At 49.0% G+C, this 27,263-nt stretch overlaps 1 protein-coding gene across 1 annotated transcript in view; it reads left to right on the top strand.

Annotated features, from left to right (window-relative positions):
- Positions 1–27,263, top strand: part of GTF2E1 (general transcription factor IIE subunit 1) — an 80,918-nt gene that overhangs the window by 9,212 nt on the left and 44,443 nt on the right. The window contains exon 2 of the mRNA XM_068165925.1: positions 1,280–1,757. Coding sequence (XP_068022026.1) covers positions 1,310–1,757 — 448 coding nt within the window. The 5' untranslated portion in view covers positions 1,280–1,309. The remainder of the gene's footprint in view (positions 1–1,279; positions 1,758–27,263) is intronic.

Genomic DNA, 27,263 nt, shown 5'->3' with positions numbered 1-27,263 from the left:
AGAGGGTAGGGGCTAAAAGGAAGCAAAGCTTCAGTGAGTAGTGTTACTTGAGTTGGGTGAGAGGGTAGGGGCTAAAAGGAAGCAAAGCTTCAGTGAGTAGTGTTACTTGGGGGTTGTGTGAGAGGGTAGGGGCTAAAAGGAAGCAAAGCTTCAGTGAGTAGTGTTACTTGAGTTGGGTGAGAGGGTAGGGGCTAAAAGGAAGCAAAGCTTCAGTGAGTAGTGTTACTTGGGGGTTGTGTGAGAGGGTAGGGGCTAAAAGGAAGCAAAGCTTCAGTGAGTAGTGTTACTTGAGTTGGGTGAGAGGGTAGGGGCTAAAAGGAAGCAAAGCTTCAGTGAGTAGTGTTACTTGAGTTGGGTGAGAGGGTAGGGGCTAAAAGGAAGCAAAGCTTCAGTGAGTAGTGTTACTTGAGTTGAGTGAGAGGGTAGGGGTTAAAAGGAAGCAAAGCTTCAGTGAGTAGTGTTACTTGTGTGAGAGGGTAGGGGCTAAGAGGAAGCAAAGCTTCAGTGAGTAGTGTTACTTGAGTTGGGTGAGAGGGTAGGGGCTAAAAGGAAGCAAAGCTTCAGTGAGTAGTGTTACTTGAGTTGGGTGAGAGGGTAGGGGCTAAGAGGAAGCAAAGCTTCAGTGAGTAGTGTTACTTGTGTGAGAGGGTGGGGGCTAAAAGGAAGCAAAGCTTCAGTGAGTAGTGTTACTGGGGAGTTGTGTGAGAGGGCAATGTTGCTCATTAAAACAAACAAAACCCCCAAAGAAACCAAATCCATCAGGCCACTGTGATGCATGATCACAGATTTTGGAGTAGCCTTACCTGATGGAAGTGAGTCAGGGGCCAATCACTCTTTCTGGGAAGAATGTTCTTCTCACCTCAAGCCTAAACTTCCCCTGGCACAGCTTGAGACTGTGTCCTCTTGTTCTGGTGCGGTTGCCTGGGAGAAGAGACCAACCCCCTCCTGGCTACAACTTCCCTTGAGGCAGTTGTAGAGAGCAATGAGGTCTCCCCTGAGCCTCCTCTTCTCCAGGCTAAACAACCCCAGCTCCCTCAGCCTCTCCTCACAGGGCTGTGCTCGAGTCCTCTCCCCAGCCTTGTTGCCCTTCTCTGGACACATTCAAGAGTCTCAATGTCCTTCTTAAACTGAGGGCCCAGAACTGGACACAGTAGCAGTTGAGGGCTTGAGAAAGAGAAATAGAAAACCCCCCCATTCTTTTAGCTGTGAGTAAGGTGAATGTAAACTTCTGCAGTCAGAAGGCCTGCTAAGAGCCCATCTGCTTCTTCTTCCGTTGCAGTATACATGAAGCTTGGGATCTGAACCTGCTATGACTGACCCGGACGTCCTCACTGAGGTCCCAGCCGCTCTCAAACGCCTTGCTAAATATGTGGTGCGTGGCTTTTACGGCATTGAGCACGCCCTGGCGCTGGACATCCTCATCAGGAACCCCTGCGTGAAGGAGGAGGACATGCTGGAGCTGCTGAAGTTTGACCGGAAGCAGCTGCGGGCCGTCCTCAACACCCTGAAGGGAGACAAGTTCATCAAGTGCAGGATGAGGGTGGAGACGGCGCCCGACGGCAAGACCACGCGCCACAACTACTACTTCATCAACTACCGGCTGCTGGTCAACGTGGTGAAATACAAGCTGGACCACATGAGGAGGAGGATCGAGACCGACGAGAGGGACTCCACCAACCGCGCCTCCTTCAAGTGCCCCATTTGCTTCAGCACCTTCACCGACCTGGAGGCCAACCAGCTCTTTGACCCCCGGACTGGTAAGGCTGTCGCGCACAGTGTCGCGCGCGGTGTCGCGCAGGTTGGAAGAGACCTCAAACATCATCGCATCCACCCTGTCACCACAGACCTCCTGACTAAACCATGGCACCAAGTGCCACATCCAATCCCCTCTTGAGTCCCTCCAGGGATGGTGACTCCACCACCTCCCTGGGCAGCACATTCCAATGGCTAACAACTCTCTCAGTGAAGAATTTTCTCCTCACCACAAGCCTAAACTTCCTCTGGCACAGCTTGAGACTGTGTCCTCTTGTTCTGGTGCTGGTTGCCTGGGAGAAGAGACCAACCCCACCTGGCTACACCCCCCCTTCAGGGGAACAGAGTGCTCCTGCTCTTGCCTTCATGGCGTCAGTGCTGGACTTACAGGAAACAGGATTTTAGGCCGATTGGAAGGTCAGGTCCTGCCTGACCAACCTGATCTCCTTCTGTGCCCAGGTGACAGCCTGGTGGATGTGGGGAGGCCTGTGGATGTGGTCTACCTGGACCTCAGCAAGGCCTTTGACACTGTCCCCCACAGCAAACTCTTGGCCAAGCTGTCAGCCCCTGGCTTGGACAGCAGCACTCTGAGCTGGGTTAGGAACTGGCTGGAGGCTGAGCCCAGAGAGTGGTGGTGAATGGTGCCACAGCCAGCTGGCAGCCAGGCACCAGTGGTGTGCCCCAGGGATCAGTGCTGGGCCCCATCCTGTTCTATATCTTTATTGATGATTTGGATGAGGGGATTGAGTCCACCAGTAGTAAATTTGCAGATGACACCAAGTTGGGAGCAGGAGTTGATCTGTTAGAGGGTAGAAGGGCTCTGCAGAGGAACCCTGCCAGGCTGGACAGATGGGCAGAGTCCAAGGGCATGACATTTAACAAGTAAAAATGCCAGGTGCTGCCCTTCAGTCACAGCAGCCCCATGCAGTGCTACAGGCTGGGGTAGGAGTGGCTGGAGAGCAGCCAGGCAGAAAGGGACCTGAGGGTACTGGTTGACAATAGGGTGAACATGAGCCAGCAGTGTGCCCAGGAGGCCAAGAAGGCCAATGGCATCCTGGCCTGCATCATAATTAGTGTGGCCAGCAGGAGCAGGGAAGTCATTGTGCCCCTGTGCTCAGCACAGGTTACGCCACACCTTGAGTCCTGTGTTCAGTTCTGGGCCCCTCAAGAAGGACATTGAGACACTTGAACATCTCCAGAGAAGGGCAACGAGGCTGGGGAGGGGTTTGGAGCACAGCCCTGTGAGGAGAGGCTGAGGGAGCTGGGGTTGCTTAGCCTGGAGAAGAGGAGGCTCAGGGGAGACCTTCTTGCTGTCTACAACTCCCTGAAGGGAGGTTGTAGCCAGGAGGGGGTTGGTCTCTTCTCCCAGGCAACCAGAACAAGAGGACACAGTCTCAAGCTGTGCCAGGGGAGGTTCAAACTGGATGTTAGGAGAAAGTTCTGCACAGAGAGAGAGAGATTGGCTATTGGAATGTGCTGCCCAGGGAGGTGGTGTAGTCATCATCACTGGAGGTGTTCAAGAGGGGATTGTTTGTGGCATTTGAAGCCATAGTTTAGTCCTGAGGTGTTGGGTGACAGGTTGGACTTGACTATCTCTGAGCTCTTTTCCAACCTTATTGATTCTATGATTCTGGCAGCTTTGCAGTGTGACCTGATCTTGCTGTTGAATTGTATGACTTACTGGTAGGATGATACATATATGTGTGAGTGTGTATATATGTAAATATATATGTAGATGACTTTTATATGCAAAAAAATTGTTGTTTAGTGATGGTCATGCAAGGACAAGAGGACACAGTCTCAAGCTGCACCAGGGGAAGTTTAGGCTGGAGGTGAGGAAAAAGCTCTTCACTGAGAGAGTTGTTAGCCATTGGAATGTGCTGCCCAGGGAGGTGGTGGAGTCACCATCCCTGGAGGGGACTGGATGTGACACTTGGTGCCATGGTTTAGTCATGAGGTGTTGGGTGACAGGTTGGACTTGACGATCTATGACGTCTTTTCCAACCTTATTGATTCAATGATTCCAATAATACACAGAGGAGGAGAAAGTGCTTCACAGAGAGAGTTGTTAGGCATTGGAATGTGCTGCCCAGGGAGGTGGTGGAGTCACCATCCCTGGAGGTGTTCAAGAGGGGATTGGATGTGGTGCTTGGTGCCATGGTCTAGTCATGAGGTGTTGGGTGACAGGTTGGACTTGATGATCTCTGAGGTCTTTTCCAGCCTTGGTGGCTCTGTGGCTGAGTTGTCACTGTTTCATTTTCTTTTAGTCAGTTCACAGGTTGGACTTGATGACCTTTGAGGTCTTTTCCAGCCTTATTGATTCTATGGTTCTATGGCACATCCTTGCTTTCCCAGTGTAAAGCAGTCCCAAGGCAGTTAACAGGAGTTAATTCCAGCCTCTCTGTGGCTTGGAGTAAACAAGATTCCTTTTCAGTGTGTGTCTCAGTGGAGGTGTCTCTCCCTCATGCATATGAAGTAAGATTCTTTTCTGGGAGTCATTGTCTACAGGGGCAGTGCAAATACTTTGTCTCCTGTGCTTCTGGCCAAGGGAAGAAAAGGAAGAACACCTGCACCTGGTCCTATTTTGCTAGTCTCACCTAGGGCTGGGGGGAAGGCAGGTGGCAGGGGGTGGGTGCTAGGCTTCCATCTTCTGAATTTCTTTACTTTTTATTTTTGCCTTTGAATTGTTTGTCCTGATCCTGATTTTTCTTGAGAAATGGTAGAATGCACTGGGTTGGAAGGGACCTCTAAAGGTCATCTAGCCCAACCCCCCTGAGTAAGCAGGGACATCACCAACTAGTTCAGGTTGCTCTGAGCTCCATCAAGCCTGACCTTGAATATATCTGGGGATGGGGCCTCAACCACCTCCCTGGGCAACCTGCTCCAGTGTTCTATCACCCTCATAGTAAAGAAACTGTTCTTAATGTCCAGTCTAAATCTATGCTGCTCTATCTTAAAACCATTGCCCCTTGTCCTAGTGCTATAAGGCCTTGCAAACAACCCTTCCCCAGATTTCCTGTAGGCCCCCTTCAGGTACTGGAAGGCTGCCATACAGTCTCCTTTATAGCAGCAGTGATCTCCCCTGAGCAAAAGTCAGATGCTCTTAGGAACTTTGGAGTGTGGTGCTTTGTGTTCAGATCTCTTGAATCTTTTAATCTGGGATTACATCAGATGTCTGATCTGCTTTGGAGGAGGGGGTCTGGGGGGAAGACCAAGCAAATGTTGAGGCAATTATTTTCCCTCTTTGCTGCCTCCAAAGAAGAAGAGCTGTGAAACTCCTTTTCCTTGAACAACCATGTGCCATGGCCCAGTGTCCTGACCCAGCCCTGGGTGGTAGTGGGTTGTGTTAAGATTCAGACATTTTCCTTGGAGTAAATGAAGGTGAACTGACACCAAATGGCTGATGAGTTAGGTTTATTAGAGCAGATGAAAACTCTGTCACTTGCACCTTAAGGATGCTTGGTTGGACTGGAGCAGGGGGAAAATGGGAAGAAAAAAGAGAGAGGTGAGATCACCACCCTTGGTTCCCACAAGGTCTCACAGGTGTAGTCCAAGTTCTTGGGGGTGGGTGTACACTCCAGCAGGGTCTTATGTGGTAGATGCAACACATGCATGCTGGAATTTGCTGTCTTTTTGTACCCTTTTGTCAGGGGCTGGTCACGGTCTCCCCAAAATCACAGAGAGCTATGAATAGAATAGAATTAACCAGGTTGGAAAAGAGCTTGGAGATTGAGTCCAACCTATCATCCAACACCATCTAATCAACTAAACCATGGCACCAAGTGCCACATCCAGGCTCTTCTTAAATACTTCTAGTGATGGTGACTCCACCACCTCCCTGGGCAACACATTCCAATGGCAAATCTTTCTTTCTGGGAAGAACTTCTTCCTCACCTCCAGCCTAAACTTCCCCTGGTGCAGCCTGAGACTGTGTCCCCTGGTTCTGGTGCTGCTTGCCTGGGAGAAGAGACCAACCCCCACCTGGCTACAACCTCCCTTCAGGGAGTTGTGGAGAGCAATGAGGTCTCCCCTGAGCCTCCTCTTCTCCAGGCTAAGCAACCTCATCTCCCTCAGCCTCTCCTCACAGGGCTGTGCTCAGGGCCTCTCCCCAGCCTTGTTGCCCTTCTCTGGACACATTCAAGAGGCTCAATGTCCTTCTTAAACTGAGGGGCCCAGAACTGGACACAGGACTCACGGTGTGGCTAACCAGTGCTGAGTACAGGGCCACAATGACTTCCCTGCTCCTGCTGGCCACAATATATGCAGACGTCTGTTCCGTGGAGTTCGAGGGGAGGGAGAGGAGGAGCTGCATTGTCTCACCCAGCAGAGGGAGCTGTCCTCTTTGTACAGATGGGTTTGAGTTGAATCCTTTATTGAATGTCACAGAAGTGGAGCCTGCATTCAGGGGGATGCGTTCCGTAGCGGTGATTAATTGGCTCTCTGTGGGGAATGGCTCTCAGGTGTACCTCATACCTGTTAATCACATTTGGAAATCTAGTGTAGTGTTAGGGTTCCACTGTCAAAGTCAAGGTCAGTTTGAAGGAAAGTGTGTGACTAGAAGCTGCCAAAGGGAGAGAGTGGCTGAAGTTGAAGGACTGACAGAAATGAGGTCCCACAGTGCCTCACATTATTCAGCTCTGGGTTTCCTTAGATACTCTAAATGCCAAACTGCATCCAGGATATTCACCAGTGTTGCAGGTGAGTTTAAGGCTAGAAAGAAGATGAAGCAGTTTTTCCTCTTGTCTTTTTCCTACCTTTGCAGTGTAATTTTTGTGCAGTCTTGTGTTGCTCTTCTGTTGTTGTGAAGAAAAACCTTGCTGTAACTAGGAAATTGTAGTTACAGTTGGTCTCTCCTAGATGCATCAGTGCATGGAGTGTCCTCACTGTAATATTCACTTAGATAAGACATGAATAAATAGTGGAAAGAAAAGGATGGAAGAGAAATGGGCAATGTGAATCAGGAAGTTCTTCCCCATGAGAGTGGTGAAGCCCTGGAATGGGTTGTCCAGGGAGGTGGTTGAGGGCCCATCCCTGGAGGTGTTTAAGCCCAGGCTGGATGAGGCTGTGGCCAGGCTGATCTAGTGTGGGGTGTCCCTGCCCATGGCAGGGGGGTTGGAACTGGATGATCCTTGTGGTCCCTTCCAACCCTGACTGATACTGTGATACTAAGATGATGCTGTTGGGATGTTCTTAATTGCAGCTGTCATCACTGGAGACTTTTGTTGGAAATCATAGCAGCTAATTACTTGTCTGCTCTTTGCCCTCCCACAGTTTATTCTTGGTTTGGTAAATATTTTGGATATCACTCTCCTACTGTTCCTGGAGATGCATGGTAGTAGCAGCAAACTGCCTGAATCCCTTTCACATCCTGTGTGCTGATAGGAAACTGATTTTGGGAAGAGCAAATGGAAGGTGGCAGTATCAGTTTTGTAGGAGGGAAGACAACACCTTGACTTTCAGTTTATCCCCCTTTGTTTTCCTGCCAGTCTTTCACATGTCACTTGTGTGCCTCAGAGCTGCACATAACGTGTTCAGAGGCTGATTTTCTGTACCTGTCACAGGGCACCTTGTATCCCATTCAAGCTGCCTGTGTGCAGCTGAGCATTTGTGTGGTTGGGGCCCTGTTATTGAGGTTGGAAGTTTGACTAGCCTTTGATTTATTGACTTTTTTGCTCCATTCTTATGTGTTGACTTCTAGAGCTGCTGCCTTTTCTTCTGAGTGCTCAGCTTCTCACATCATCCCCAGTGAGCTATTCAGAACACATTTGTCTTCTCTTCTTGTTCTGAATTTCCACTTCCTCAGGCAAGTTCTACACTAGCTTTGAATCTTCCTCATTTGATTCAAATTACTTTTGAGCCTGTCCTATCTACTTGGTTAATCTTTTTTCCCCCTATGTTTCCCCTTTTCCCTGTGTTTTTGCTTTGCCTTTTCTGGTGGAGCTCTTGTGTCCATTTCTGGTGGATCTCTTTTTGTATTCTGTCCCTCCTAGTTGTTAGGAAAAATAAATAAATCACTTGGTGCTATTTATTCTCTATATAGAATAGAATAGAATTAACCAGGTTGGAAGAGACCTATGAGATCATCAAGTCCAACCTATCACCCAACACCATCTAATCAACTAAACCATGGCACCAAGCACCCCATCCAGTCTCCTCCTAAACACCTCCAATGATGGTGACTCCACCACCTCCCTGGGCAGCACATTCCCATGGCCAATCTCTCTTTCTATGAAGAACTTCTTCCTAACATCCAGCCTAAACCTCTCCTGGTGCAGCTTGAGACTGTGTCCTCTTGTTCTGGTGCTGGTTGCCTGGGAGAAGAGACCAACCCCCACCTGGCTACAGCCTCCCTTCATGTAGTTGTAGAGAGCAAGAAGGTCACCCCGAGCCTCCTCTTCTCCAGGCTAAGCAACCCCAGCTCCCTCAGCCTCTCCTCACAGGGCTGTGCCCCAAACCCCTCCCCAACTTTGTTGCCCTTCTCTGGACACCTTCCAGCAACTCAACATCTTTCCTAAACTGAGGGGCCCAGAACTGGACACAGGACTCGAGGTGTGGCCTAACCAGTGCTGAGCACAGGGGCAGAATGACCTCCCTGCTCCTGCTGGCCACACTGTTCCTGATGCAGGCCAGGATGCCATTGGCCTTCTTGGCCCCCTGGGCACACTGCAGGCTCATGTTCAGCCTGCTAGCAACCAGTACCCCTGTTTACATTATGTAGTCAATCCTGTTTGATCTTTATGCTGTCAATTCTCGTTCTGTAGATTCAGTGATCTTTCAGAACAGACATTCTGACAGCTCTGTCTGCCATGTACTCCTGTGCATGTGCAGCATGATGTTGCTACCACAACAATTTGCAGCTTTTTACCACCCAAAAAATCAGGTCTCAGGAAGTCTGTGTACATTGAGGTGTCAGAAGTTCCCCTTGACAAGGACTGGGAGCAGTTCTGTACTGAGCAACTTCAGGCTCTGTGAGGATTTCGGTTTTCATTGTTGTTAGCTCTCCCAGTGTATGTAAACACAGCAGTATGATTTATGGGGTGTTTCTTTGCTTGCCTTCACAGGCACATTTTGTTTGTCTGTGCTGCCACTGAGAGCTTTTGGCACACACCAACAGAAGGGAAGTGCCCGTGCTCGGCTTCCTTTTTCTGCTTCTATTCAAATCTCTGGCAAAAGCTCCAAGAGTGTTCCTGTCAGCTTTACTCTGCTTCAGCTTGATAAGGCCTGGAGCCCCAGGAAGGGAAAAACTGAGAAAAACAGATCAGAATTAATGCAGCTTTTTCTAAAAGTAGGAATGCTCCTTCAAATGCCTTAAGAGGGAGGTGTGTGTTACATCTGTAACTTGAACTCGCTCCCTGGAGGTTGAAAAACCTGGCTGGAAGAATGGAATAGAATAGAATTAAGCAGGTTGGAAAAGACCTTCAAGATCATCAGGTCCAACCTATCACCCAACACCATCTAGTCAACTAAACCATGGCACCAAGTGCCACATCCAGGCTCTTCTTAAAAGTGTGGCCAGCAGGAGCAGGGAAGTCATTCTGCCCCTGGACTCAGCAGTGGTTAGGCCGCACCTTGAGTCCTGTGTGCAGTTCTGGGCCACTCAGTTTAAGAAGGACATTGAGACACTTGAATGTGTCCAGAGAAGGGCAATGAGGCTGGGGAGAAGCCTTGAGCACAGCCCTGTGAGGAGAGGCTGAGGGAGCTGGGGTTGCTTAGCTGGGAGAAGAGGAGGCTCAGGGGAGACCTTCTTGCTGTCTACAACTCCCTGAAGGGAGGTTGTAGCTGGGAGGGGGTTGGTCTCTTCTCCCAGGCAACCAGCACCAAAACAAGAGGACACAGTCTCAAGCTGCACCAAGGGAGGTTTAGGCTGGAGGTGAGGATAACGTTCTTCACTGAGAGTTGTTAGCCATTGGAATGTGCTGCCCAGGGAGGTGGTGGAGTCCCCATCCCTGGAGGTGTTCAAGAGGGGATTGGATGTGGCACTTGGTGCCATGGTTTAGTCATGAGGTCTGTGGCAACAGGTTGGACTCAATGATCTTTGAGGTGTCTTCCAACCTTGGTGATACTGTGATACCTCCAGTGATGGTGACTCCACCACCTCCCTAGGCAGGCCAACACAACAAAGGGTGATGGCTTTATACCAATAGAGAGGACACTTTAGACTAGGTAGAAGAACCAATGTTTTTACACTGACAGTGATGAGACCTTTGCTCAGGTTGCCTATAAAGGATGCAGCTGCCCCATCCCTGGAAACATTCCAGGTCAGCTTGGACAAAGCTCTCAGCAACTTGCTCTAGCTGATGATGTTTCTGCTTACTGCAAGGAAATTGGACTAGATGGCATTGAAAGATCCCTTCCAACCCAAACCATGCTGTGATTCCTCAGGCCAGCAACCTGGGCAGCACATTCTAATTGCAATTCACTGTTTCTGGGAACAATTTTTTCCTAACATCTAACCTAAACCTCCCCTGGTGCAGCTTGAGACTGTGTCCTCTTGTTCTGTTGCTGGTTGCCTGGGAGAAGAGACCAACCCCCTCCTGGCTACAGCCATGAATCTCAGCTTGGTGGAGAAAAAGGTAAAGGCAGAGGTAGAGCCTGTGCAGATTGCAAGGCACTGGAGTAACTCTGAGGAGCTGTTGCCTGTAGAGTGCTGGCTTCCCTGTGTTCCACATCAACCACAGGCTGGTGTGCTGTCTCTTAGATTACAAAAAAAAAGGTATCTGATAAATGCAGAGCCTGGCTTACAATATTTCTGCCCACAAAGGACATTGTATTCTTAAAAGTGCAGGAAATAATTGCCCTTCAAGTAAAGGTTATCACCTCAACTTTTCTCTTGGCTTTGCAAATTGAAATAGATAAGAGCAGGAAGATCTCTCTGAAACCTGTGCATATTGCTGAGCCTTATGTAGTGATGAATGCTGGGCTGCAGCATTCCTGTCTTTGTACTCTAGCAACTTGCTCTGCTTTGGGAACTGCATCCTAGGTAATAGGATGCACAAGATGTGTAATTCTTTGAGGCACAGGTATCTGTAAGTCGAATCAGGAGCTCAAGGAGAATCCTATTGCCTGTCTTGCAGCCTCGCTGCTGTTGGATGCAATTTGAGGTTATGATGCATTTGTTCACTTGGTGTTTTGGCACAGGCTTCCTGGTGGAAGCTTAAAGTAAAAGTTGAAAAAAAAAGGTTCATTAATTCCTAAAGAGTTACTTCATATTGTTATATCCTTTGGATATTAGAATAAACCAGGTTGGAAGAGACCTTCAGGGTCATTGTGTCCAACCCATCATCCAGCACCACCCAATCAACTAAACCATGGCACCAAGCACCCTGTCAAGTCTCCTAAACATCTCCAATGATGGTGACTCCACCACCTCCCTGGGCAGCACATTCCCATGGGCAATCACTCTCTCCATGAAGAATTTTCTCCTCACCTCCAGCCTAAACCTCCCTTGGTGCAGCTTGAGACTGTGTCCTCTTGTTCTGGTGCTGGATGCCTGGGAGAAGAGACCAGCTCCCTCCTGGCTACAACCTCCCTTCAGGTAGTTGTAGACAGCAAGAAGGTCTCCCCTGAGTCTCCTCTTCTCCAGGCTAAGCAACCCCAGCTCCCTCAGCCTCTCCTCACAGGGCTGTGCTCAAGGCCTCTCCCCAGCTTTGTTGCCCTTCTCTGGACACCTTCCAGCAACTCAACATCTTTCCTAAACTGAGGGGCCCAGAACTGGACACAGGACTCAAGGTGTGGCCTAACCAGTGCAGTGTACAGGGGCACAATGACTTCCCTGCTCCTGCTGGCCACACTGTTCCTGATGCAGGCCAGGATGCCATTGGCCTTCTTGGCCACCTGGGCACACTGCAGGCCCCCAGGTCCCTCTCTGCCTGGCTGCTCTCCAGCCACTCTGACCCCAGCCTGTAGCACTGCATGGGGTTGTTGTGGCCAATGTGCAGCACCTGGCACTTGGATGTGTTCAATCTCCTGCCCTTGGACTCTGCCCATCTGTCCAGCCTGTGAAGGTCCCTCTGCAGAGCTCTCCTACCCTCTAACAGATCAACTCCTGCCCCCAGCTTGGGGCAGGTGTCCCTCTGTCCAGTTGTGTCTCTCTCTGCTTATTGTCTGGCTTAATTCATCCACCTTAGGACAGAAGAAAGAACTTGTCAGCTCAGAGCTGCTGAGGTTGTGCATCTGAGCAGGAGCAGAAAACAGCTCTTAGTGAGAATAGGAGCAATTTCTTCTCTTCTTTCCCAATTTAGTATTGAATTGCCTATTAAATCATTGGGTGTTTCTGACCAATCAATAACTGGATGTGTGTCTCATTCAGTCCCTGATTTACCTGCTCAAGATGAATGTGTTGGATGCTCAGAAATTCTGTTCCTTTTTTGTGTGTGTGTGCTAAAAGTGGTCTGCACCCTGAGATGAATGGGCAGCTCAGTGTTCCTCTGGATGATATCAGATGCTTCTGAAGGTGCTTCTCTTTTTCTTTCCCTCCCCTCCTTTTCTAAGACATTAAATGTTAAGTTGCTCCTCTTCTCTAATTGCAAATGCAGGTTAGCAGGAAGGGGAAAGTGCAGCATGAAATGTTGATTAATGTTGTTGTGAAATAGAAAAGGCAAAATCAGAATAGAATAGGACAGAATAGAATTAACCAGGTTGGAAAAGACCTTTCAGATCATCAAGTCCATCCTATCACCCAAACCAGTTGATATCCTCTGAGTTTTCTGGAGTTGGCTACCTAGGCTATGCCTAAGGAGTCACAGGATCACAGAACTGAACAAACACATAGGGGCAGTTCTGCTTATGTTAGGCTGGAGGTGAGGAGAAAGTTCTTCACAGAGGGAGTTGTTGGCCATTGGAATGTGCTGCCCAGGGAGGTGGTGGAGTCACCATCCCTGGAGGTGCTCAAGAGGGGATTGGATGTGGCACTTGGTGCCATGGTCTAGTCATGAGGTCTGTGGTGACAGGTGGGACTTGATGATCTTTGAGGTCTCTTCCAACCATGTTGATTCTATGAACAAGAGTATGGCCAGCAGTAGAGGGAGGTTCATCTCCTCCTCTAACCTACCCTGGTGAGGCCTCATCTGCAATACTGCATCCAATTAGGGGCTCTGCAGTTCAGTAAGAACAAGGAACTACTGGAAAGAGTCCAGTGGAGAGCCACGAAGTTGATGAGGAGACTGGAGCATCTGCATTGTGAGGAAAGACTGAGAGACCCTGCGCTGTTTATCCTGGAGAAGTAGAGACTGAGGGGAGATCTCATTAATGCTTGTGTGTAAGGAGGATGCAGCCAGGTGTCCAGGGACAGAACAAGGAGCAAAGGACACAAATTGGAACACAGGAGGTTCCACTTAAACCTGGGCTGCATCAGGAGAAGTGTGGCCAGCAGGTCAAGGGAGGTGATCCTCCCCCTCTACTCAGCTCTGCTGAGACCCCACCTGCAGTACTGCCTCCAGTTCTGGAGCCCCTATGACAAGAGGGATCTGGAGGTGCTGGAAGGTGTCCAGAGAAGGGCCAGGAGGATGATCAGAGGGCTGGAGCACCTCTCCTGTGAGGACAGACTGAAGGAGTTGGGGCTGTTCAGTCTGGAGAAGAGAAGGCTCCCAGGTGACCTCATTGTGGCCTTCCAGTATCTGAAGGGGGCCTACAGAAAGGCTGGGGAGGGACTGCTCAGGATCTCAGGTAGTGACAGGACTAGGGGGAATGGAATGAAGCTGGAGGTGGGGAGATTGAGGCTGGAGGTGAGGAGGAAGTTCTTCCCCATGAGAGTGGTGAAGCCCTGGAATGGGTTGTCCAGGGAGGTGGTTGAGGCCCCATCCCTGGAGGTGTTTAAGGCCAGGCTGGCTGAGGCTCTGGCCAGGCTGATGTAGTGTGGGGTGTCCCTGCCCATGGCAGGGGGGTTGGAACTAGATGATGCTTGTGGTCCCTTCCAACCCTGAATGATACTATGATACTATGGAAAGGCAGACATTCTTCACTGTGAAGGTGGCAGATCAGTGGAAAGGCTGCCCAGAGAGGTTGTGGAGTATCCTTCCCTGGAGGCATTCCAAACCTGCCTGGGCATGTTCCTGTGTGATTTACTCTAGGTGCTTTTCAGTTTAGACTGGGTGAGCTCCAGAGATCCCTTCCAACCCCTTCCATTCTGTGATTGTGTGTTATGTCAGTATTGGATTGGCAAAAATGTAGGCACAGCATTTGTGAGATCTCCAGAGCTTTGAGTGGATTACAACATCAGAAAGAGAGGTAAATGTATTTTGCTTCAGTTAGCCTTCTGCTGAGCTATGAGAGCTCTTGATCTTCCATTGTGTCTGAATCTATCCTGCATTTCAAAAAGGTTAGGTGTTTGATTTTAATATTGCCTCAGAAATACTCTTTAGGAACCTGGACACATGGCTTACGTGGCAACCAACTGGAGGGATCTACACTTTGGGTGCTTCTGGAGAAGAGGAGGCTCAGGGGAGACCTTATTGCTGCCTACAACTCCCTGAAGGGAGGTTGTAGCCAGGTGGGGGTTGGTCTCTTCTCCCAGGCAAGCTGCACCAGAACAAGAGGACACAGTCTCAAGCTCCACCAGGAGAGGTTTAGGCTGGTTGTTTGGAAGAAGTTCTTCCCAGAAAGAGAGATTGGCCATTGGAATGTGCTGCCCAGGGAGGTGGTGGAGTCACCATCACTGGAGGTGTTTAGGAAGAGCCTGGATGAGGCACTTGGTGCCATGGTTTAGTTGATTAGATGGTGTTGGGTGATAGGTTGGACTTGATGGTCTCAAAGGTCTCTTCCAACCTGGTTAATTCTATTGTATCTGCTCCAAATGAAGAGCATGAACAGACCTCCAGACATCCCACTTCTTCCTCAGTGATGGTTTTTGCTGTTGCCTTCAAAGAAGCAATATCAGTAACATTTAGAGGCAAATCCTTTGGACACAGTGTGCTTTTATTTTGCAAAAGGTTGCTGTGGCAATCTGTAGCAAACCTAAGAAGAACTTAGTGGTTGAAGAGGTCACAGACTTGCTGTTTGCCTCTTCCCGTGGCAGTGCCTTTGATGGGAATTGTTGCAGGCTGGGTTGTTACAGACTATATGGACTGTTCTTCCCTACTTTTCTGAGGGTGAGAGAGGAAACCACTAATGCTGTCTGAATGAAAAGTGTTACTTCTAGCCTTGTGTTTCAGAGGTTTAGTTGATTTAGTTGATTAGATGGTGTTGAGTGATAGGTTGGACTGAATGATCTTGAAGGTGTTTTCCTTCCCCTTCCCCTTCCCCTTCCCCTTCCCCTTCCCTTTCCCTTTCCCTTTCCCTTTCCCTTTCCCTTTCCCTTTCCCTTTCCCTTTCCCTTTCCCTTTCCCTTTCCCTTTCCCTTTCCCTTTCCCTTTCCCTTTCCCTTTCCCTTTCCCTTTCCCCTTCCCCTTCCCCTTCCCCTTCCCCTTCCCCTTCCCCTTCCCCTTCCCCTTCCCCTTCCCCTTCCCCTTCCCCTTCCCCTTCCCCTTCCCCTTCCCCTTCCCCTTCCCCTTCCCCTTCCCCTTCCCCTTCCCCTTCCCCTTCCCCTTCCCCTTCCCCTTCCCCTTCCCCTTCCCCTTCCCCTTCCCCTTCCCCTTCCCCTTCCCCTTCCCCTTCCCCTTCCCCTTCCCCTTCCCCTTCCCCTTCCCCTTCCCCTTCCCCTTCCCCTTCCCCTTCCCCTTCCCCTTCCCCTTCCCCTTCCCCTTCCCCCTCCCTTCCCTTCCCCTCCCCTCCCCTTCAATGTGAGTCTTCATGTGGATGCTTTGCTCCCTGGGGAGGCTCACCTTACTTTTTCTCTCCTGTGTTGGATTATTGGCCTGGGTGCTTCTCCCTCATTCTAATTGCACTGCTTTTAAAATAAAATGTTGTTCCCCTGCCTACACTCTCCAAAAAAAAAGTGCAGAGGAAGGTTTTTTCCTCTTAATAGCCTGAAAAGCAGCATTTGGACTGACTGTTTCTTCTGTTAAGGTCTCAACAGGTAACAGAAATAGCTGTTACTTGAAGGGAGAAATTCTACTGAGCCATATTGGCTGTGTGGAGAATTAATGATTGTGCTGCTGGAGTACCAAGGGGGTTTGCCATCTAGAGGTAACAGGCTCTGGAAAAATGGGAGGTTTGGGGAGGAGTAAAGAAGGCAAATGGATGTGGAGACATTAGGGAGTCCCAAATGCAAAGACAAAACTCAGTTTAGGAGGCAAGAAGCAGTCCAGTGTTCACTGTTCCACCTAACTTGCTCTTCAGGGAGAGGCAACAATAGCAAGAGGCATGGAACCTACATGGTGAAGATTTGCACTACAAAAGGCTTTTAATTCCCTCCACCAGGGATAGCCAGGAAAGGCATTTCCTCAGAGCACAGCATCCTGTCTTCAATGATTAAAGGAAATCTGGGTGTAGGAAGGAAATGGGCAGCTGCTTTGGCAGCAGGAAAAAGCTCAGCAGTACAGAATCACTCAGATAATGCCAATGCCAGTCTAGAATTGCATCATGGAAGAGTAGTTCCTCTTTGCAGTCAAATGTTTCATTCTTCTGGGCTGTTTAATGATTTCAATCTTACACTCCTGCTTGTTGCTGGAGGCTTATCTGTGGCTAAGACAAGTTCTTCATTTGTGCTTACAGGTGGAGTTCAGGCAGGATGGTTTCTATCAGGAGCAGTGTGGCCAGCAGGAGCAGGGAAGTCATCCTGCCCCTGTACTCAGCACTGGTTAGGCCACACCTTGAGTCCTGTGTCCAGTTCTGGGCCCCTCAGTTTAGGAAAGATGTTGAGCTGCTGGAAGGTGTCCAGAGAAGGGCAGCGAAGCTGGGGAGGGGTCTGGAGTACAGCCCTGTGAGGAGAGGCTGAGGGAGCTGGGGTTGCTTAGCCTGGAGAAGAGGAGGCTCAGGGGAGACCTTATTGCTGTCTTCAACTCCCTGAAGGGAGATTGTAGCCCGGTGGGGGTTGGTCTCTTCTCCCATGCACCCAGCAACAGAACAAGAGGACACAGTCTCAAGCTGTGCCAGGGGAGGTTTAGGCTGGAGGTGAGGAAGAAGTTCTTCACAGAAAAAGAGATTTGCCATTGGAATGTGCTGCCCAGGGGGGTGGTGGAGTCACCATCCCTGGAGGTGTTTAGGAAGAGACTGGATGAGGCACTTGGTGCCATGGTTTAGTTGATTAGATGGTGTTGGGTGGTAGGTTGGACTTGATGATCTTGAACTTGATTTGTCTGGTTAGACTGGCAGCTTCAGAAAGAGCATTTTTCTTGCCAAGTATTTCTTTTTTGTAGGTCTCCAAATCTGTGTATCTCTGAGCCTCAATATCCCATGTGAGCAGGACTGATGCCTTAGAAATACTAATGAGTCTCTGCTAGTCTTCAGCACTGTTCCAGAATTTCATCTTTATAGAACAGAATAAACCAGGTTGGAAGAGACCTTCAAGATCATCACATCCAACCTATCACCCAACACCTACCTAATCAACCAAACCACGGCATCAAGCACCCCAGCCCATCTCCTCCTAAACACCTCCAGTGATGGTGACTCCACCACCTCCCTGGGCAGCACATTCCAATGGGCAATCACTCTCTCTATGAAGGATTTCTTCCTAACATCCAGTCTAAACCTCCCCTGGCACAGCTTGAGACTGTGTCCTCTTGTTCTGGTGCTGGTTGCCTGGGAGAAGAGACCAGCCCCCTCCTGTCTACAGCCTCCCTTCAGGTAGTTGTAGACAGCAATAAGGTCTCCCCTGAGCCTCCTCCTCTCCAGGCTAAGCAACCCCAGCTCCCTCAGCTTCTCCCCATAGGGGCTGTGCTCCAAACCCCTCCCCAACTTTGTTTAACTGGAAGACAAAAGTATAAACAAGTAAACACACATTTCTGAGGTTCTTCTGCCTGTCTTCTCTTGGCTTTAAAGAGTCTTTATCATCTTTGGCAAAAAATTGATCTTTTATACCTTGCTTCTCACCCTTCAGATTACAGGGGATGATGATGTCTATCACAAACTCAAGTTCATTGGTGCTCTTCGCACCTGCGAAGGCAAGCAGTAAGAGCTTGGGGAGGGGTTTGACCTCTTTTCATTTTAATTGTAGCTCATTAGCTCACTTTACATCTGGTAAAACCAAACCTTAAATCTGGGCACAGTGCATTTCTAGCAGCAAGATGGCAATTTAGCTTGGAGCCGCGCCAGTTCTGCTTGTCTGACAGAAGCACGAGTGCGTGCTCAAGGAAAGGGAAAGCACAAGCAAGTAAACAGCACGGTGGGCATTCTATTTGCAACTCCCTGTGAGGGCTGAGATGTTTGCAATTAATGTCTGTGTTTGTTTATAATCACTTTTGAAACGAGCATGAAGACCCCTGGAAGCTTCTGAGTGCTGAGAGGCAGCAAATGGGGTTTGGAAATCTGTGGCTGAGGACTCGTTTATGTAGGGAGCTGTTGGGCGGTTGTTTTTTTTTTGCCTTCTTGGATCCTTGCCTGTATCAGGATGGATGTGACAAAAATGTTCAAAGATCTCTTTCATAGTATCACAGTATCAGTCAGGGTTGGAAGGGACCACAAGGATCATCTAGTTCCAAGCCCCCTGCCGTGGGCAGGGACACCCCACACTAGATCAGCCTGGCCACAGCCTCAGCCAGCCTGCTCTTAAACACCTCCGGGGATGGGGCCTCAACCACCTCCCTGGACAACCCATTCCAGGGCTTCACCACTCTCATGGGGAAGAACTTCCTCCTCACCTCCAGCCTCAATCTCCCCACCTCCAGCTTCATTCCATTCCCCCTAGTCCTATCACTGCCTGAGATCCTGAGCAGTCCCTCCCCAGCCTTCCTGTAGCCCCCTTCAGATACTGGAAGGCCACAATGAGGTCACCTCAGAGCCTTCTCTTCTGCAGACTGAACAGCCCCAACTCCTTCAGTCTGTCCTCACAGCAGAGGTGCTCCAGCCCTCTGCTCATCCTCGTGGCCCTTCTCTGGACACCTTCCAGCACCTCCAGATCCCTCTTGGAATAGGGGCTCCAGAACTGGAGGCAGTACTCCAGGTGGGGTCTCACCAGGGCTGAGCAGAGGGGGAGAATCACTTCCCTTGCCCTGCTGGCCACACTTCTCCTGCTGCAGCCCAGGATCTGATTGGCTTTCTGGGCTGCAAGTGCAGACTGAGAGCTCCTGTTGAGCTTCTCCTCCCCCAGCACCCCCAAGTCTCTCTCCTCAGGGCTGCTTTCCAGCCAGTCCCTGCCCAGCCTGGATTTGTGCCTGGGATTGCCTTGACCCAGATGCAGGACCCTGCACTTGGTCTTGTTGAAGCTCATGAGGTTGGCTTGTGCCCACCTCTCCAGCCTGTCCAGGTCCCTCTGGATGGCCTCCCTTCCCTCCAGCTGTCTGCTGCACCACACAGCTTGGTGTCATCAGCAAACTTGCTGAGGGTGCACTCAGGAGGAGAAAGGGGAAGGACAATCTCAGATCTGGCCAGCTGAGATTAGCCTAACAGTGGAGGGGTGGGGAAGAAAGAGCCCTAGGGGTTTTGAGTGTACCCTCAGGGAAGGAGAAGGGGAGTGCTGGGAGGCTTATGGGTATGCTTTGGGATCTCCTTTGTCACTGTGCTTATAGCTGTCTGTAAAACACTCACTGCTTTTCCATTTAAACTTTCCATCACTTCTGCAATCCATTTGTGTGAGTCTCGGTTTTCTGCCCCTGTGGGAGGCAAGGGAGGATCTGCCTTCAAACTGGGACACGGGTGCAGGTGCCAGCAGAGCAAGGTTGTGCGGTTTGGGGTTTTGCTTTTGTTTTTATTCTGTTTGCCTCATTTAGTCGTAGCTCTGAGGCAAAACATCCCCTGGTCCCTGTGTGTTCAAATGGAACCAGAACAAATTGTTATGAATGAGGGAAGAGGAATGTGGAAATACTTAGGAAAGCCAGAGTTTTTTGTTCAAAGGAAAGATGATGCAAAAGTGGCAGAGAGGATCTTGGATTGTGTAAATAGGGACCTTAGATCTGGGAATTCTTGCTGCAAACTTGCTCTAAGGAAAAAGAATAGGTATATTTAATAGAAGCATGGAGAAATACTCAGAGCATTGTGGCTGTTAGACTTTTTTCCCCCAAACCTTACACATTCCAGGAAGAAAAGCATGTGGGGCAGGCTGTGGATGTGGTCTACCTGGACTTGAGCAAACTCCTGCGCCTCACATCAAACTCCTGGCCAAGCTGTCAGCCCCTGGCTTGGACAGCAGCTCTCTGAGCTGGGTGAGGAACTGGCTGGAGGGCTGGGCCCAGAGGGGGTGAAAATACTTAGGAAAGCCAGAGTTTTTTGTTCAAAGGAAAGATGATGCAAAAGTGGCAGAGAGGATCTTGGTTTGTGTAATTAGGGACCTTAGATCTGGGAATTCTTGGTGCAAACTTGCTCTAAGGAAAAACAAAAGGTATATCTAATAAAAGCATGGAGAAATACTCAGAGCATTGTGGCTGTTAGACTTTTTTCCCCCAAACCTTACACATTCCAGGAAGAAAAGCTTGTGGGACAGGATGTGGATGTAGTCTACCTGGACTTCAGCAAGGCCTTTGACACCGTCCCCCACAGCCAACTCCTGGCCAAGCTGTCAGCCCCTGGCTTGGACAGCAGCTCTCTGAGCTGGGTTAGGAACTGGCTGGAGGGCTGGGCCCAGAGAGGGTGAAAATACTTAGGAAAGTCAAAGTTTTCTGTTCAAAGGAAAGATGATGCAAAAGTGGCAGAGAGGATCTTGGATTGTGTAAATAGGGACCTTAGATCTGGGAATTCTTGGTGCAAACTTGCTCTAAGGAAAAACAACAGGTATATCTAATAAAAGCATGGAGAAATACTCAGAGCATTGTAGGCGTTAAATTATTTTCCCCAGAAAACTTAAACATTCTAGGAGGTAACGCAGAGCAGAAAAGAAAATGTATTGACATGAGACCGTGGGGGTTGCTGTAGTGAAGAACAGAAAAGATCTAAACAGAGCAGTCCTGGGGCTTTCTGGCTTTCAGTGGAAAGGAGTGGATGATTCTCAAACATCAGCAAATTAACAATGTCAAGGTAGATTTGCAACTTTATTTCTTGCTTCTGTACATAGGTATCTGACACAATATGCACACACCCTTTCCTCTCAGAGGAAAATCACAGCGTGCATGCAGGCTGGCCAAGGGATCAGGCCCAGCCAGCATGGATTTAGGAAGGGCAGGTCCTGCCTGACCAACCTGATCTCCTTCTATGATCAGGTGACAGCCTGCTGGATGTGGGGAGGCCTGTGGATGCAGTCTACCTGGACTTCACAGTATCTCCAAGTTTGGAAGAGACCTCAAAGATCATTGAGTCCAACCTGTCACCACAGACCTGATGACCATAGCACCAAGTGCCACATCCAATCCCCTCTTGAACACCTCCAGGGATGGGGACTCCACCACCTCCCTGGGCAGCACATTCCAATGATGAACGACTCTCTCAGTGAAGAACTTTCTCCTCACCTCCAGCCTGAACTTCCCCTGGTGCAGCTTGAGACTCTGTCCTCTTGTTCTGGTGCTGGTTGCCTGGGAGATGAGATTGAACCCCTACCTTGCTACAACCTCCCTTCAGGTAGTTGTAGAGAGCAATGAGGTCTCCCCTGAGCCTCCTCTTCTCCAGGCTAAGCAACCCCAGCTCCCTCAGCCTCTCCTCACAGGGCTGTGCTCAAGGCCTCTCCCCAGCCTTATTGCCCTTCTCTGGACACCTTCAAGTATCTCAATGTCCTTCTTAAACTGAGGGGCCCAGAAGTGGACACAGGACTCAAGGTGTGGCCTAATGTTCAGCAAGGCCTTTGACACTGTCCCCCACAGCAAACTCCTGGCCAAGCTCTCAGCCCCTGGCTTAGACAGCAGCACTCTGAGCTGGGTTAGGAACTGGCTGGAGGCTGAGCCCAGAGAGTGGTGGTGAATGGTGCCACATCCAGCTGGCAGCCAGGCACCAGTGGTGTCCCCCAGGGATCAGTGCTGGGCCCCAACCTGTTCAATATCTTTATTGATGATCTGGATGAGGGGATTGAATCCATCATTAGCAACTTTGCAGATGACAGCAAGCTGGGGTCAGGAGTTGGTCTGTTAGAGGGCAGAAGGGCTCTCCCAGAGGGACCTTGCCAGGCTGGACAGATGGGCAGAGTCCTCCAGGATAGCATTTAACAAGTCAAAGGTCTCCCCTGAGCCTCCTCTTCTCTGGGCTAAGCAACCCCAGCTCCCTCAGCCTCTCCTCATGGTGCTTGTGCTCCAAACCCCTCTTCAGCTATGTTGCCCTTCTCTGGACACCTTCCAGCAGCCCAACATCTTAAACTGAGGGGAGAAAGCATTTGTTTGTGAACCAGAGAGATGTTGCACAATCAGCTTTTCAAGGAAAGCAGTTGTTAGTAATCTTATTTATTAAACAGCCCTCAGCTGTGGGAGGGAAATTCTGCTTGAATTTTTCTTTCTGGCTTGTCAGTTTTATGTTTGTTTGTGGCTTCAAAATTGTTCTGTTTGTTTCTGCTTTGAAAGTAGGTAGGAAGGTGGGGAGTGAGTACCCAATAAAAGAGATCTTGTGTTGAGAATATGCTGATGGCTATTTTCAGACACAGCACAGGGCTAGAAGAGATAGCCCGTCATCCTGTTCTGAGGCAGGATAAATTTAACCTCCATGCCTAGCATATTCCAAACTTCTTATCCTCTGCTTTTCTTAATACCCTAACTTAAAGTTCTTTTACCCCAAATTAAAGCTGTGAGTAATCTTTTGTTGTGTATGTGTGAAACTGAAGAACAGTTTGTCACCGTTTTCCTTACTGTAACATACTAAATACCAAAGATTTTCTGTTCCCTACCACCACCACCACCTTAAAACTAAAGTCTGTCTTTCCAGTTTTTCCCTCATGGAATATGTGTAAGGATGTGTCATTTTATTCCTTTGGTCTCACAGTACCACTAAGGTTGGAAGAGACCTCAAAGATCATCAAGTCCAACCTGTCACCACAGACCTCATGACTAAACCATGGCACCAAGTGCCACATCCAATCCCCTTTTGAACACCTCCAGGGATGGGGACTCCACCACCTCCCTGGGCAGCACATTCCAATGATGAATGACTTGCTCAGTGAAGAACTTTCTCCTCACCTCCAGCCTAAACTTCCCCTGGTGCAGCTTGAGAGTATATCCCCTTGTTCTGGTGCTGGTTGCCTGGGAGAAGAGGCCAACCCCTTCCTGGCTACAACCTCCCTTCAGGTAGTTGTAGAGAGCAATGAGGTCACCCCTGAGCCTCCTTTTCTGGGCTGTGCCCAGAGAGTGGTGGTGAATGGTGCCACAGCCAGCTGGCAGCCAGGCACTAGTGGTGTGCCCCAAGGATAAGTGCTGGGCCCCATCCTCTTTAACACTTTGGACCATTTAACATCATTAAATTTGCCTGAAGAACTGGAACAGCAGTGGGCACAGCCTATCATCTGCTGCAGAACAGGCAGTTGTCTGCCTCTATGGCAAAGCATCAGTTTTTCTTTCCTCTGATCCTGCCTCTATCCATCTGTTTCCTATCCCATCCTGAGGCTTGGGGCAAACGACTGGACATTTCCCCCTCACCCCCTGCCACCACCTCGCAGCACAGCAAGTCCAGGGGGCAGAGTGCCACTCCTGCCACACTCACTGTGCTAGAGGGAGCAGTGACTGGTTAAAAATAAATCTGGGAGCAGATGGCAAGGCAGATTATTGTTCATCCTAGAGCCATGAGGATGATGTGCCAGCTAACTGCTGGTTGTCGATCAGAATTAATCAGGAGCTGGTGTGGCGCATGATCAGTGAAGCCTCTTGTGCTGGTTTGAGGCCAGGCAGATCCTCTCTTGCCCTATGAAAGGGGCAAAAGAATGACTCTCACACAAATGGATTGCAGAGGTGATGGAAAGTTTAACTGGAAAAGCAATTGGTGTTTTACAGAAGCTACAAAGCACAGTGACAAAGATACCCCAAAGCATACAGAGTCCCTTCTAGCACACCCAAAGGTCCCCAACATTTCCCATCTCCCCACCTGAGGGTACACCCAAACCCCTCAGGGCTCTTTCTTCTCCCCCCCACTGCTAGGCTGGTCTCAGGCTGGCCAGGTCTGAGACTGCCCCCTCCCCTTCTCCTCCTAGCATTAGGCCTAGCCAGGCCTATGAGGCTGAGATACTCCCCCACGGTTACCCAATAGGGAGCATCTCCCAAGGGAGCAGAGAGGGAAGAAAGAGAGAAAAGGATGACTTTGTAGATGGATTTGTAGGGTACAGGACATTATGGGTATGAAATATGCTATTTCCTGTGTCCACCTACTGGGCTGGACCCCTGGGACACTGGAAGTATAACTTATGTGGAGGAACAGGAGGCACCCAGCCAGTAGCCAGGTGGGGGTTGGTTTCTTCTCCCAGGCAACCAGCACCAGAACAAGAGGACACAGTCTCAAGCTGTGCCAGGGGAGGTTTAGGCTGGAGGTTAGGAAGAAGTTCTTTCCAGAAAGAGAGATTGCCCCTTGGAATGTGCTGCCCAGGGAGGTGGTGGAGTCACCATCACTGGAGGTGTTTAGGAAGAGACTGAATGGGGTGCGTGGTGCCAATGTTTAGTTGATTAGATGGTGTTGGGTGATAGGTTGAACTTGATGATCTCAAAAGTCTTTTCCGGTCTGGTCTGGTCTGGTCTGGTCTGGTCTGGTCTGGTCTGGTCTATTCTATTCTATTCTATTCTATTCTATTCTATTCTATTCTATTCTATTCTATTCTATTCTATTCTATTCTATTCTATTCTATTCTATTCTATTCTGCCACACCACTGCTCTCTCTGGGAAAATCAAAGGGAGAGTAGAGAAGCAGCTCTGTAAAAATGAGTTCTCAGAGAAGCACTTGGGTTTGAAGATATGAGAAGTTTCTGATGGAGAAAAGACTCTCTAGGTTAAAGAAAAGAAAAAAGGATTGTTTTTAGAGTGTTGGTTTGGGTTTAGTTTTTAATGTACTCACACTCTGTGTGTCTGCAGGTAAACCCAGCTCCTAAAAAGCAACAGGGAAAACTTGGCCACTTCATTCATGCTGCTGTCTAAGTGGAATTGTAGGTCATCAGAAATAAAAGCATCTAAGAGGTTTACAGGACCTTTACAAGCATTGTCTGTATGGACTTGATCTTTGAGGTCTCTTCCAACCTTATTGATTCTATGGTTCTATGACAGTATGAAACGTTATCCATGGATGTGTGCCGGCTTGGGTTTGTGGTCTGTCTCAGAGGAAAGGGCTCGACACCTGCTGTGCTTAAAACACCTCACAAACATGAATTCTTTATGCACTCATAAAACAGACCAGGCAAAAGCTGCCACAACCCACTGAGCTCAAAGGCAGTACAGCTCCAGAGTTTTGATGCTTTAGCAATTTAAAGGGTACTTTACATGTCCAGAGAAGGGCAATGAGGCTGGGGAGAGGTCTGGAGCGCAGCCCTGTGAGGAGAGGCTGAGGGAGCTGGGGTTGCTTAGCCTGGAGAAGAGGAGGCTCAGGGGAGACCTTCTTGCTGTCTACAACTCCCTGAAGGGAGGTTGTAGCCAGGAGGGGGTTGGTCTCTTCTCCCAGGCAACCAGCACCAGAACAAGAGGACACAGTCTCAAGCTGTGCCAGGGGAGGTTTAGACTGGATATTAGGAAGAAATTCTCCATAGAGAGAGTGATTGGCCATTGGAATGTGCTGCCCAGGGAGGTGGTGGAGTCACCATCACTGGAGGTGTTTAGGAGGAGACTTGATAGAATGCTTGGTTGCATGGTTTAGTTGATTAGATGGTGTTGGGTGATAGATTGGATTTGATGATATCAAAGGTCATTTCCAACCTGGTTAATTCTATTCTATTCTATTCTATTCTATTCTATTCTATTCTATTCTATTCTATTCTATTCTATTCTATTCTATTCTATTCTATTCTATTCTATTCTATTCTATTCTATTCTATTCTACCCTACCCTACCCTACCCTACCCTACCCTACCCTACCCTACCCTACCCTACCCTACCCTGCCCTACCCTACCCTACCCTACCCTACCCTAATACTTCTTATCTCAGACTGCCAGTCTCTGCAGTCTGTCTTAAGCAGCACATTCTCCACAAACATACCTTGTAAAACACAGAAGGTGGAATGGAATTTGCTATTTCTTCACATTTTTAAACCACTTCTATACTTTCTTTCCAAAGGGCAGCACTGTCTTTAGGTTGTTAAAGAGGTGTTTCCTATGGAAAATAATCTGAGGGCTCGCTCTGTGTGTAACAGTGAGTTGGAAGCTGAGGCAGGGCTGAATTGAGCTGCTTCAGCTCTTTCTTTTTGGGTGATCTAATTTGAGATGTAAGCAGTAAGAAGAAATTAACTTACAGCAGAAATAAGATAGAATGACATCAAGAGAGGTGGTCCCTCTGGACTCTCAACATTTGCAGATGTCAAGAAAGCTTTTTATTGCTTTGCCTGGCATTACTGTAAGCTTCATCAATATCTCTCTTTAACAGTTCCATGAGTAAAATGACAAATCACTGGAGGGTTATCTGTAGGTCAGAAACACTGCTGAAATACTCTTGATGCTACCAAGTCCTTTTTTCTTCCTGGTGCTGCAGATGATGAGAATGGAAATAAATGACTTTGCTGGCTGATTTCTTCTAATGCATAGGTCAGGCTGAACAGAAAAACCAGTCTTGCTGGCTTTGCTTTGAGTCAGTTCTCCTGCATGCCACTGCACAAAGGTCAGACTTAGTATTTTACACCTGAAATGGCCTGTCTTATTTTTTGCTTTGTTTTTACTATGTGAACTAATTGTAGGAACCAGTTTATTTTCATTGCCCTTGCCCTTCCCAACTGCTTTTGGCATGCAAGTTGGTGGAGTGAGGCAATGACCCATATCAGGTTGAGCAGTTCTTGCATGGAGGCAAGAGTCCTTCTGTCTCACACTTCAGGTCACTTACTGCAGTCAGCTCCTCTTATCATAGAATCATAGAACCAATAAGGTTGGAAAAGACCTCAGAGATCATCAAGTCCAACCTGTCACCCAACAGCTCATGGATAACTAAACCATGGCTCAAGTGCCACATCCAATCCCCCCTTGAACACCTCCAGGGATGGTGACTCCACCACCTCCCTGGGCAGCGCATTCCAATGGCAAATTACTCTTTTGGGGAAGAACTGTCTCCTCACCTCCAGCCTAAATGATGATCTCTGAGGTCTTTTCCAACCTTATTGATCCTATTCTAGTCTAGTCTAGTCTAGTCTATGCTATGCTATGCTATACTATGCTATGCTATGCTATTCTACTTTATCCATGTTATCTTTGTCCTGGTTTGTTGTTGATTCTATGATTCTATTCTATGATTATAAACTTCCCCTGGTGCAGCTTGAGACTGTGTCCTCTTGTTCTGGTGCTGGTTGCCTGGGAGAAGAGACCAACCCCCACCTGGCTACAATCTCCCTTCAGGGAGTTGTAGAGAGCAATAAGGTTACCCCTGAGTCTCCTCTTCTCCAGGCTAAGCAACCCCAGCTCCCTCAGCCTCTCCTCACAGGGCTATGTTCCAAGCCCCTCCCCAGCTTTGTTGCCCTTCTCTGGAC

Source organism: Melanerpes formicivorus, unplaced genomic scaffold (assembly GCF_026170545.1).
Source record: "Melanerpes formicivorus ecotype bairdi unplaced genomic scaffold, bMelFor1.0.p_v2 SCAF_95, whole genome shotgun sequence".
Classification (NCBI taxonomy): Eukaryota; Metazoa; Chordata; class Aves; order Piciformes; family Picidae; genus Melanerpes; species Melanerpes formicivorus.
The sequence above is the reverse complement of the archived record's forward strand: the minus strand, read 5'-3'. Positions and strand labels throughout refer to the sequence as shown.